This window comes from Diceros bicornis, chromosome 2, assembly GCF_020826845.1.
Source record: "Diceros bicornis minor isolate mBicDic1 chromosome 2, mDicBic1.mat.cur, whole genome shotgun sequence".
NCBI lineage: Eukaryota > Metazoa > Chordata > Mammalia > Perissodactyla > Rhinocerotidae > Diceros > Diceros bicornis.
The window spans coordinates 12,527,130-12,540,473 of record NC_080741.1 but is presented as its reverse complement, the minus strand read 5'-3'; the positions used below and the strand labels follow the sequence as shown (position 1 = coordinate 12,540,473).

The 13,344-nt window shown below is 48.9% G+C and overlaps 1 protein-coding gene across 1 annotated transcript in view; it reads left to right on the top strand.

The window, feature by feature from the left end:
• Window positions 1-10,036: 10,036 nt before the first annotated feature.
• The window catches only part of SPSB4 (splA/ryanodine receptor domain and SOCS box containing 4), a 61,654-nt gene continuing 58,346 nt past the window's right edge, over window positions 10,037-13,344 (top strand). The window contains 2 exon segments of the mRNA XM_058551967.1: window positions 10,037-10,193; window positions 10,195-10,789. Of these exon segments, the coding sequence (XP_058407950.1) occupies window positions 10,095-10,193; window positions 10,195-10,789 (694 nt within the window). The 5' untranslated portion in view covers window positions 10,037-10,094.

Sequence of the window (13,344 nt, the reverse complement as noted above, 5' to 3'; positions counted from 1 at the left end):
AGCCCTGGGCTGCCACAGTGGAGTGCACGCAGTAACCGCTTGTGCCACCCAGCCGGCCCCCAAACTGCTCTGCTTTTTACCAGACCTGTCACTGACCTCTTTGGTGTGAGCTCTCCGTAGAGGGATGTGATCTGGTCTTATACATTCCTGCAGCCCCAGATCCCCAGGGAGGCATCATTACTGCTGGTTAAAAGAAGAAATGAAGTCTGCCCCCACCCCTACTCCCCAAGACTGAAGCCAGAGGCCACACTGAGGTGAGGACACTTCACCCAGTCATTACCAATTCCTGCGGCAGCCATGTCCCCTGGCAGACCCCGTGCCTAGGTGAGCCCAGCCATACAGGCTGCTGAGAACGGGATCCTGGGCCTCTGAAGACTGAGTATCACATTTTGCAAACCACCGAGGCTCCTTAAGCGATGTGACATCAATGCTTCATGTCTCCTCATTTCCCTGTCAGGTCGTAACACCCACCAGGGTCCTGGGGAGGGCAATTGGCAATTGGAGTTTTTGTTTTCTTGCTCAGCCATCATTGAAGCCCCTGGGTGGATCCTTCTGGATAATGTCATTAAGCATCCCCATCCAAGCATGGCCTAAGAAATTAAATTTGGTTTGGGGGGCAATGTGATGGAGGCACCCACAGGCCTTGTTCAGTATGCCCTCTGCTTGCTGGAGTGAGAGATGGTGTTATTCCTACCAGGAAGAGACTGCTGTATCTCCTGTGTGCCTGGCCCAGTGCCATGTGCTATGGTGGAGACAAGAAGAGAAATGTGATAAGCACTTACTCCCTCTGGAGAGAAAGGGCAGGGACTGAGCCTGACTTGGCCACTGCTGTGTCCCTAGCTCTCAGCAGCACGGAGCATGGCACATGGCAGGCATCCACTGTGTTTGTTGAATGAATGAATGAGGAATGGAAGCAGGGAGGGTGCACAGCAGCATCTAACAAAGGAGCAGACTGGGTACAGCCAAGAGTCAGCTGCTGAGAGGCTGTGACCATGGTAGTGGCAGAACTAGGCCCTGTGTCCCCATCCCTGACTCTAGCTCTGGCCCTTTCCCTGCCCCATCCTCTAAAGCCAGCAGAAAGTGAAACCTCCCAGAAGCCCAGCGTCTCCTCTCCACACCCAGGCGTGTACTCCACCCTGTCTTCAAAGCACTATGCCTGTGTCTGTGTATGCGGGAAGCAAAGGAGCCCAGCGGAAAGCCACCTGTCCTCAGAGGAATGTCCCTCGAGGTAGAAAAAAGCAGATCAGCAAGACCAAAAAGTCCTGGCTGGCTCAGGGTGGACAGAGGTGTGGGTTAGGCACCTAGAGGCCCGGTGGATCAGGGCAGGCTTCCTGGGGGAGGTGGGGCTCTCAGGCAGGATTGGGGAGGTGAGGAAGGAAGGACTAGGGCCCTGCCCACCTGAACAAAGACACAAAGTCCAACCTGTGACCCTGGTTTAGGAGTTGAGACTCTGCATTAGTAGCTTCCTGTCTCCCAGCTCCCGCCTTGGCCTTGTCTTCAGCTGGTCATTCTGTCCCTCGATCCTGATCCTGACCGTGCCCTTGACAGCTTCCACAGGACTAAAACCAAGTCACTTAGCTCCTCTTTTTTCTTGTGTTAGCTCAGCCACCCGTTGCAGGAGACCATAGGAGCTGGACCTTCTCTGGGGCGAGGACTGCAGAGGCAGCGAGTCCCGGTTGGGCGCAGGGGAGGCGAGAGCAGAATAGAGCCCTCGCTGCAGGCCAGGATCGGGGCTAGAAGCTGGGGACCCAGCGAATCAGACGTAGTCCCCTGCTGTTGAGCATGTGCACCGATCGCCATCCTTTGCTGCTATGACCCGCTCTGCCCTTCGCTTCTGTAGCTGAATTCTTGTGCATGCCCATGGCCGTTTCTTCAGGGTGCATACAGGGGGTGAACTGGCAATGTCGGAGGACACACACCATTTATTGGGTGCCTCCTGGCTGCCCTGTGCCCTTCCAGACGTCTCCCCTGATCCTTGCCAAGGCAGGCAAGGTTGGCACATAGTTAGCAGCATTCTTCAGATGAGGCTCAGCGGGTGAAGTCCTTGCCCAGGGCCCAACGGACAGGCAGGGATTCAACCCCTGCACTGCCTTATACTGCACCGTCACTAGTTTTCCTTAGTGATGGCCATTAGCGGATGTGAGCACTCCACTGTGGGCCTTGTCTTGGGGGGACCAGCAGAGGGGCTGTCTGTTATATGTCCACCTTGCCACACCCCCAGTCTGGGCAGCCTTTGAGATCCCCGCCTGCCACTGATGGCGCAGAGGCCTTAGGCCCGAGACTGCAGCCAAGAGGGACCTTGGCCTCAGCGACCTGGCGTGGGTCTCCTCTGGGGCTGCTGCTTGGCTGTTGCTTTCAGACATGTTAAATGTATCTCATCAACAACAACAACTCCAAAGTTGGGATGGTTGTGCACAAGCATAAAGCAGTTTCCCTTAGAAATGTCCTGGGTGGGCCACACAGAGCTGATTACAGCCGGCGCCGTGGAGAGGCCCTGTTCTAAACAGTGTGGAGGAAGATGGGCAAGCACAGGCTTGTCCAACCGTAGCCCTGGCGTCCATCCCAGCCCTGCCACTACTGCCTGCGTGACCCCAGGGAACCTCTCTGAGCCAGCTTCCTCTTGAGTAAAGGGGCAAATGCCTCGTGGTGCCCGTGAGGCGGCTGTCATGCCGCCTGGCACAGAGTCAGTGTGGATATTTAAGGTTAGTGATGGAGAGAGCACAGGGGAGTGGAGGCAGCAGGGACTTTGGGTTCAGGCTACCCAGGGTGGAACCAGCTCTACCATCTTTAGCCCTGTGACTTTGGTCAGGCTATTTCCCCTCGGAGCCTCAGTTTCCTGTCTGGTAGAATGAGAGCATACGGTGCCTTTAAGTGAATGACAAAAGTGGCAGATTCCCGGGCCGGCCCGGTGGCTTAGCAGTTAAGTGTGCGCGCTCCGCTACTGGCGGCCCGGTTCGGATCCCGGGCGCGGACCGACGCACGGCTTCTCCGGCCATGCTAAGGCTGCGTCCCACATACAGCAACTAGAAGGATGTGCAGCTATGACATACAACTATCTACTGGTGCTTTGGGGGAAAAATTAATAAATAAAATTATAAAAAAAATAAAAAAATTGGCAGATTCCCCACCTGCTCTCCTCCCAGTCAGCCGCCCTTGGGCAGTATGTACACACCTACAGAGACGGCCCCTGATGAGGGTCGGTTCTGTTGACCGAATCCCCGCTACACGCCCTGTACCTCTCACAGGTTATCGTGCTTATTTCTCATAACCTGTCTGAGGCTCGGGGCCAGGTGGAGGTCAGTATGAAGCTCTGCAGTGAGTAGAGAAAAGCAAGTTGTCTTGTAAACCTGAACTGGAGTGTCCAGTTTTCTTATAGACACAACTGGTCCTCAGCTCTGTTTGGGCCCTTCAGGGTAAATGCCCCACCCCCTCCTCCTCCCCTCCCTCTCCATCCACGGTCATGGCAGCACACCACACACAGTTCTGCACCCGTTTGTCTGACTTCAGTTATCTATTAGATCTTCCATACCTGTACATTCTTTTCTCTAGCTGCATAGTCTTCCATCACATGGTTTACCATCATTTATTTAGCCTGTCTTTAGTTGGAGTTTTTCCCAATATTTTGCTATTACGAACAATGCTGCATATATATATATGTAATACATATAATATTTTATATACACATGTTTTAGGTATTATACATAATACATATTATATATGTATTGTGTGTTATACGTATATATGTAGTTTTGCACATTTAATACTGAATAAATACTGGACGTGGAATTGCTAGGTCAAAGGTATGTGCATTTGCAATCCTGAGACATGGTGCTAATTTGCCATCCACTGAGGTGACACCATTTTACCTTCAGTTTAGCAATGTGTGAGCCTGTCTGCTTCTCCAGGAAGATGTTATCCAGCTCTCTGATCTTCTCTAATCTGATAGACAAAAACGGCATTTCACTGTGGCTCTAACTTGTTTCTCTTTTATCAGGCATTTGGTCGAACATCTTTACAAAAGAGCCATTTGTTTATCTTGTGTGAACTATTTGTCATATCTTTCCACATCCTGTATTTGGGTTGGTCTTCTCTTACTCATTTGTAGGAGTTTGTCATATAATTGTCTGTGATTTGTGTCACATATATTTCTGCATATTAAAACAACAAACAAATCAAGCTTCTTTTACGAGTGCTTTTTGCTAGACCATTTGGTTATTTCCCATTTTCATTTCTTGTTTGACATTTCTGTGTCTTCTTCTCCCCACCCTTTTAAATGATTAGATTAAATTGGCAATAATTAAATATTAAATTATATTGTTTATATGTTTCATTGTTTTTTTATTTAGTCATTGGAGTCATGCATTTAAAAATATTTAGTAACATGTGAAAATGTTAATTATTTAATTTTAGGTGAAATAACCTGAATAAAGGCCCATGATGCCAATTTTTATTTATTTTTTAATTTATTTTTATTATTTTTTTGGTGAGGAAGAGTCACTCTGAGCTAACAGCTGTTGCCAATTCTCCTCTTTTTGCTGAGGAAGATTGGCCCTGGGCTAACATCCGTGCCCATCTTCCTCCACTTTATATGTGACACACCTGCCACAGCATGGCTTGATAAACGGTGCATAGGTCCGCGCCCTGGATCCAAACCTGCAAACCCCAGGCCACCAAAGCGGAGTGCGAGAATTTAACTACTATGCCACTGGGCCGACCCCATAATGCCAATTTTTAAAAAGAAAATTCACAAATATTTTGTAGACAAAGAAAGAAAAAAATGAAATAATCCAAATGCTAACAATGTTTATATCTGGTTAATGAGATGGGAGGTTTTAGTTTCTGTACATTTTTTCAATTTTCCAAAATTTAGAAATTGATTTAATGTTTTTTAATTAATAGACTTTAATTTTTAGAATAGTTTTAGATTTATAGACAAACTAAGCAGACAGTACAGAGAGTTCCCACATACTCACACCCAGTTTCCCCTATTACTGACATCTAACATTAGTATGGGGCATTAATCACACTAATGAGCCAATATTGATACAATGTTATTAACTAAAGGCCATACTTTATTCAGGTTTCCTTAGTTTTTATCAAAATCCTTTTTCTGTTCCAGGATCCCATCTAGGCCACCACAGTACATGTAGTTGTCACGTCTCCTTAGGCTCTTCTTGGCTGTCACAGTTTCTCAGACTTTCCTTCTTTGATGCCTTAACCATTTTGAGCAGTACTGGTCAGGTATTTTGTTGGATGCTCCTCAACTAGAGCTTGTCTTACGTTTTTCTCATGATTAGAGTGGGGTTATGGGTTTGGGGGAGGAAGACTGTAGAGGTAAAGCGTTCTTTCATTACTTCCTATCAAAGATACATACTATCAAAATGATAGATTAATATAATAGATAATATAATTAATAACAATATAATAGATAACATAATATGATAGATTAAATGATTGAATTAAATGGTTGATATGTTTTATTGGTTTTGTTTTTGTGTTATTTTTTTCCCAAAGAACAAGCTCACAGATTTCTTGGTTAGTTCTATTTTCTATTTTATTATGCTTAATTTGTGTATTTTCATTATTTTTTATTTGCTAATATAAGTACACCAGCCATGATTTCCTCTGAGCACCACTTTAGTGGGATCCCACAAGTTCTAGTATATGGGATGTTTTTGATTATTCTTATTTTCTAGATATTCTGCAATTTCTATATAGATCTCTTTTGTGATCTGAGTTGTTTAAAAGCGAGTTTTAAAAAATGTCCAAGTGGTAGGGTTTTGTATCTATATACCACATTTTCTTAATCCAATCGTCAGTCGAGGGACACTTAGGTTGCTTCCACTTCTTGGCTATGGTGAATAACGCTGCAATGAACATAGGGGTGCATAAGCCTCTTTGGATTGTTGATTTCAGGTTCATTGGATAGATTCCCAGTAGTGGGATGGCTGGGTCATAGGGCATCTCTATTTTTAATTCTTTGAGGAATCTCCATACCGTTTTCCATAGAGGCTGCACCAATTTGCATTGCCACCAGCTGTGTATGAGGGTTCCTGTTTCTCCACATCCTCTCCAACATTTATTGTTTTTTGTCTTGGTGATTATAGCCATTCTAACGGGCATGAGGTGGTATCTTAGTGTTGTTTTGATTTGCATTTCCCTGATGATTAGTGATGTTGAGCATCTTTTCATGTGCCTATTGGCCATCTGTATATCTTCCTTGGAGAAGTGTCTGTTCATTTCCTCTGCCCATTTTTTGATCGGGTTGTTTGTTTTTTTGCTGTTCAATTGTGTGAGTTCTTTATATATTATGGAGATCAACCCCTTGTCAGATGTATGTTTTGCAAATATTCTCTCCCAGCTGGTTGGTTGTCTGTTCATCTTGATTCTGGTTTCATTTGTCTTATAAAAGCTCTTTAATCTGATAAAGTCCCACTTGTTTATTTTTTCTTTAGTTTCCCTAGTCTGGGTAGGCATGTCATCCGAGAAGATTCCTTTAAAACCAATGTCAAATAGTGTGTTGCCTATATTTTCTTCTATGAGTTTTATAGTTTCAGGTCTCACCTTCAGGTCTTTGATCCATTTTGAGTTAATTTTTGTGAATGGCGATAGCACATGGTCCACTTTCAATCTTTTGCATGTGGCTGTCCAGTTTTCCCAACACCATTTATTGAAGAGACTTTCCTTTCTCCATTGCATGTTCTTAGCACCTTTGTCGAAAATTAGCTGTCCGTATATGTGTGGTTTTATTTCTGGGCTTTCAATTCTGTTCCATTGATCTGTGTGTCTGTTTTTGTACCAGTACCATGCTGTTTTGATTACTATTGCTTTGTAGTATGTTTTGAAGTCAGGGATTGTGATACCTCCTGCTTTGTTCTTTTTTCTTAGGATTTCTTTAGCTATTCGGGGTCTTTTGTTGCCCCATATAAATTTTAGTATTCTTTTTTCTATTTCTGTGAAGAATGTCATTGGGATTCTGATTGGGATTGCATTGAATCTGTAGATTGCTTTAGGTAATATAGACATTTTAACTATGTTTATTCTTCCAATCCATGTGCATGGATATCTTTCCATTTCTTTATGTCATCGTGGATTTTTTTCAATAATGTCTTGTAGTTCTCATTGTATAGGTCCTTCACCTCCTTGGTAAGATTTATTCCTAGGTATTTTATTCTTTTTGATGCAATTGTAAATGGTATTATCTTTTTGAGCTCTCTTTCTGTTAGTTCATTATTAGCATACAAAAATGCAACTGATTTTTGTAGATTGATTTTGTACCCTGCAACTTTGCTGTAGTTGTTGATTGTTTCTAATAGTTTTCCAACAGATTCTTTAGGGTTTTCTATACATACAATCATGTCATCTGCAAATAGTGAGAGTTTCACTTCTTCGTTACCTATTTGGATTCCTTTTATTCCTTTTTCTTGCCTAATTGCTCTGGCCAAAACCCCCAGTACTATGTTGAACAGGAGTGGTGAGAGTGGGCAGCCCTGCCTCGTTCCTGTTCTCAGAGGAATGGCTTTCGGTCTTTCCCCGTTGAGTATGATGTTGGCTGTGGGTTTGTCATATATGGCCTTTATTATGTTGAGGTACTTTCCTTCTATTCCCATTTTATTGAGAGTTTTTATCATAAATGGATGTTGTATCTTGTCAAATGCCTTCTCTGCGTGTGACAGCTTTTTTTCTGGTGAATTTTCTTGGTTTGCTGTCTTTTTTCCTGTTCTTTATTTCTCCTCGAGCATCTTGACTCTATCGTGTGCTGGTTCCTCTTTGAGAGAGACACATCTTTTAGGATCCTCATTTTTCAGGGGATGCATATGGAGGAGGTGCCAGGAAGTGTTTTAGGAAAGCAGGATTGCTCCCTGGTTCGTGATAACGTTGTTCACAGGACTGCGGCAGCGGTTTCTTTTAGCTTCTACCCAGACAGCAGAGATCTGCAGCTACGGGCTCCCCCTAGCTCAGGCCCTTCTCCCGCTCTGCCTCACCAACAGGCTGCTTCCTGTGAAGATGGCAGGCCTGTGGTCTTCTCTGTTAGCCCTGCCTTCCTCCGTCCTCAGGGTGCAGAGGCAGCTCCCACTGCCAGACCACATAGCCTGTTCCCATTGTTCCTAATTAGGAATCATTGCTTTTTTCCTCGAGGAAGTGCCAGCTAAAAGAACTCTGCCACAGGTGTCTGCTGTAGGTGTTTCCCTCTACCACGTCGGATCTTGGCTGCTTCAGGCAGCCCTTCACCGTTTCTGGCAACCTTTCCTTATAAGCTGTGGTTCGGGTTACAAATGTGTTCTAGCTGTGAGGAAGATGGAATTTACATTTCTGTTGTTCTTTCTCCTTTATTTTGGGTGATTTTGGATATGGAAAGGAGTAACTTTATTCTGCTATCTTAGAACTGTCTAGTGCTGCAAATTTTTATGTGTTCTGGTATTCCCCCAGATTAGACATTAGCCAGAGCTCTCTGGATAGGGCTGCATAAGCTGAAGCTGGGCTCTGACAAGAGAAAGGAAAGAAAATGGGAAGTAAGAATAAAATAGGAGGGTTAAAGAAGAAATCCAGTCTAGCTGCCTGTGCTCTGTGGCAGGGGGTTCCTTCCTTCTTCACCTGCACTTTGGCTGGGAGTGTGCCCCCGTTTGGGCGGGAGGTCGTGGCCGGGCAGAACAGGGCATGAAAAACGCCTGTCTCCTGGTCCGTCTCAGGGGACGTTGTTCTAAGCCTAGCAGCTCTCAGGCCAGGGAGGGGGGGGGCACAGGCCTCTGCTCTGGGTGGGCTGCAGGGCTCAGCCTTCCATCTCTCCCCACACCCAACGCCCACCCAAGCAACCCATCACCCTGGGTTCTGGCTGGTCTCCTAGTGATGGTGGCCAAGTCCTCCTCCCTGAAAACCAGGATCCTGCCTCAGAGGAGTTTGTCAAAGGTCAATGCTGTTACTGCTGTTTAAATGCCCAAAGAAAGGGCTTGCCCATTCTAAGGGAAGGGGTCCATGTGGGATGCCCAGAGGATAGAGCCAGAAAGGAAAACCTGCCCGCAGAGTCTCAGGCCCAGCCCTTTATATTATTGTCTCTCAGATTTCCACACCACCCTGAGGGAGCATTTTATCCCCATTTTACAGATGAGGAAACTGGAGTCTCAGAAAGGCTGAGACCTTCCTGTGGACACACAGCTAAAAGATGAGGAGAGGGATTTGGATGCAGGTCTGTCAGCTCCAGAGCCTGGACACCAGCTCCCTTACTCCCCTGCCCCCTGTGCCCCTTCCCATGGAGACCCTACCCCATCCTCAGATGGTTACCTTGTGTCCACATCCACATCCCTGGGTGACCTTGTGGTTCCTCGCTCTGTGTCCTGCTCCTCAAGCCTGGGTGCACTTTGGATGCTATTTAAGCTCCCCAGGGCAGCCAGGGATAGGAACCAAGCGGCCACACCCTGCACGTCTTCTGCCCCTGTGTCTTGGGCACTGTGTCCCCCGAGCCTTGACGCAGGGCTTGTCCCCAGGGACCAAATGCACCTGGGTCCTTTTCCAGGCTCTGTGATCTTGAGCAAATCACTTAACTTCTCTGGGCTCAGTCCTTATATCTAAAATAAAATTGCCTGTGAGCGCTTTAAGAGCAGACCACCACTCTGAAGCCAGATGGCCTCAGTGTGAATCTTGGCTTAGCCCCTTATTAGCTGTGGGATTTTGGTTAATTACTTATCCCCTCTCTGCTCTTTTCTCATCTATAAAATGGGCATCATAACGTGTATTTCTTGTAGGGAGGTCTTAAGGATTAAATGAGCTGCTAAACGGAAATCATTTAGAACAGTGTCCAGCGTATGGCAAGTAGTAGATAAGTGCCGTATATCATGATATTAATTTATTATTATTATTACTGCATGCAAAGGGCTCAGCCAAGGCTTGGGCATAACTGGCTGCTGATGCTGCTGTTATAACCCGTGTCCTTTGCTTCCTTCCAGGAGCTTGGACCCCTGCCCCAGCCCGGCAGAGGCTGTGGAGGTGTACGCTCCGCACACCGGGTTCGCAGCCCCGCGGCCCATCCCTGGCTGCGGGGAGTGCAGGCTCCCAGGAGGTAGCGGCGGCCCGCAGCGGCCCCCTCCCGCCAGGGAACCATGGGCCAGAAGCTCTCGGGGAGCCTCAAGTCGGTGGAGGTGCGAGAGCCCGCGCTGCGGCCGGCCAAGCGGGAGCTGCGGGACGCGGAGCCGGGGCGGGCCGGCGCGCCTGGACCAGCTGCTGGACATGCCGGCCGCGGGGCCGGCCGTGCAGCTGCGGCACGCGTGGAACCCCGAGGACCGCTCGCTCAACGTCTTCGTCAAGGACGACGACCGGCTCACCTTCCACCGGCACCCGGTGGCGCAGAGCACGGACGGCATCCGCGGCAAGGTGGGCCACGCCCGCGGCCTGCACGCCTGGCAGATCCACTGGCCGGCCCGGCAGCGCGGCACCCACGCCGTCGTGGGCGTGGCCACGGCCCGGGCGCCCCTGCACTCGGTGGGCTACACGGCCCTGGTGGGCAGCGACGCCGAGTCGTGGGGCTGGGACCTGGGCCGCAGCCGCCTCTACCACGACGGCAAGAACCGGCCCGGGGTGGCCTACCCCGCCTTCCTGGGGCCCGAGGAGGCCTTCGCGCTGCCCGACTCGCTGCTCGTGGTGCTGGACATGGACGAGGGCACGCTCAGCTTCGTCGTGGACGGCCAGTACCTGGGCGTGGCCTTCCGTGGCCTCAAGGGCAAGAAGCTGTACCCGGTGGTGAGTGCCGTGTGGGGCCACTGCGAAGTCACCATGCGCTACATCAATGGCCTTGACCGTAAGTGTGGCCTGCCGAGTGGTGAGAGCAGGGGGCTTTCAGAGGCTGCCTGTCCCCAGGAGAGTTGGGGAGGGAGGCCCCGCCCTCCAGCATCACTTGGGATAATCCCACAGGGTAGAGTTGTGGTTTGGATATGGACTCTGGGGCCAGGCTCCTGGGTTTGAACCTTGACTCACCCCTTTGCTGGCTTGGTGATCTTGCGCTATGCCTCGGTTTCCCTATCTGCAAAAGTGGCACAATGATAGTAATCTTGGTCAGGGTTGTTATGAGGATCGAGTAAAAATACTAATGTATGTGAAGGGCTTAGAACAGTGGCCAGCACCTAACAATGGCTTTGAGTGTTGATGCTAATTATGAATCTTTCAGTCTGTATAAGGGGCATGCAAAATGGTGTCTCCTGTGTGCCCAGCCTCGAGCTCACAGTGGGAGGAGAGTGACGAGAGTCCCTGCACTTGAATGCCATGCACTCGAGTTACTGATAGATAATAAGTGATGATCATAACAACTGTCGTTTATTGACCACCTACTGTATGCAGGGGCTGAACACCCAGATTCCAGCTCTACCTGGTGAACTGTTCAAGGGGGCAGCTGCCTCTCAGCTGCCTCTCATCTCTAGCTGATTACTGTTGCAGGGGAATGGCAGCCACAAGTTGTAGAATCTTCTGATTTTTCCAAAAGGGCCCAGAAATCCAGAATTTGTGCGAACTCTCCCAGTTTCTAAGGTTGGCAGCTGCTGAAAACACCATGTGGGCAAACAAAACATGCTTGCAGGCTGCAGCGAAGCCCGCAGGCTGCCGGTTTTGACCCCTGACAGCTTTCTGCCTCCCCTCGTGTCCGTGCACAATCATCCTGTGAGGCAGCTTAAAATCCCAGTAACAGATGGTTGTGGGCCTCAGGAGGGAGTCCCTCGGGGAGGTGGGGCCGCCCCCATCCCACCTTGACTCCCAGCCGAGCGAGCCTTGTGGGCTCACACAGTCCTCATCCACACAGACTTCCGCACACCCCTGACGAAGCTCACGGAGGCAGGCGCTTAGAGCCAGAATTCCAGTTTATTCATTCTGAATGAGAGATATGATTGCCCCAATTTCAGAGATGAGAAAACTGACGAGCAGAGCTACAGGGAGCCAGAACAGGGCCCGACCCAGGTCTGTCATCCTCCGAAGCCCACTCTTTCCCGATGCTTCCCACTTTGTTGAGGGACTGAGAGAAACACTCCAGAAAAGAAGTCAAGAGCAGGATTTTACTCAAGTAAAATTTACATTTACTGGAGTGTAGGGTTGGTTGACCATTTTCAAGGGTGGCAGGCCAGCAGAAAGTGGCTGGTGCTCAGCTCTCTGGTATGATAGGCGACATTCTTGATCATATTTCATTCTCACGGTTGTTGGACTAAGATTGCTGTTGAAGGGCAAGTGCTGTTCTGCTTTCTCTGATTAACTGGGTAAATCCAGGAGCAGACGAGTGTGTTCTGAGGAGGGCTGGTTTAGTCATCCCAGTGCCCTGTGGAGAATGTCTGGAACCCTCGTAGACACGGTGACCAGGCAAACCCCCGTGCTGAGAAAACCAACAGCAACTACAGACACTCTTCGTAAGTGGAACTGGAAAATTTCTTTGCCGGAATTGATCGCTGGACTGGAAGGGTGGACCTGGTGGACCACAGCTCTGGAGTCTGACGCACCTTATTTCCACCTGCATCCCCAGTGCTCAGTGTTTTTGTGTCTTTGGCGAATCACTCTAATGCCTTATGACTCACTTTGCCCATCTGTACAATGGGACAGTGTCAGGTCCCTTTCATAGCTGTGAGATCTTGGGTGGTGGCACCAATAATATGGTACTGGGATTAAAGGCTGATATTGATACCTAGCAGGAGCTACCTGACCCACAGTTGGGCGACACGGTGGGATTCCTTTTGGTTATTGACCCACACTCAGGTAGCATCTGTTCTTGGTTTTCAGGTACAAGGTTAAGGTGCTATCGAGGTTGTAGCAGGTGGCTCCCCCACGCGTGGTCAGATCAGGAGCAGTGAAGACGAGGTGTCCTCCTTGGTGCCATGCTCGTGGGAGCTGGGTGGGAAACGACGCTCGTGTTTGGGGCATTTCGAGCTCTTGGATCCTTCAGGTGGCTGGAGAAACTTGGTGAGACCGAGACTTGGAGTGTTCCGTCCTCCTCCCCACTGTGATTTTCAGGTTGGCTGAAGCTGGAATGCCCTCCAGGAGGCAAGGGGGCCCAGGATGTCATGTGATGCCAGCCTGTGGCATCTCGTTCAGTGAGGATTGGCTTGTCTGCCATGGCGCTGGCCTGTTCTCCAGATAGGAGTAATGTTCTCTGTCTTGGGCAGGGGGTGATTGCAGAAAGGGGGAACTCAGCTTTTCTGGGCTTTGAAAGGCTCATGGTCAGCCCGGGACAAGCCCTGACTACAGGCTGGGCCACAGGACAGGCTGCAGTGGAGTCTGACAGGGGCTGCTTGAGAAGGGACTGTGTGATGCATGTAGCTGGTGACCTGGGCTGAAGTCCACCAGTGGGTCTCTGGGCACCAGGAAGGGTTTGGCCCTAGGGAG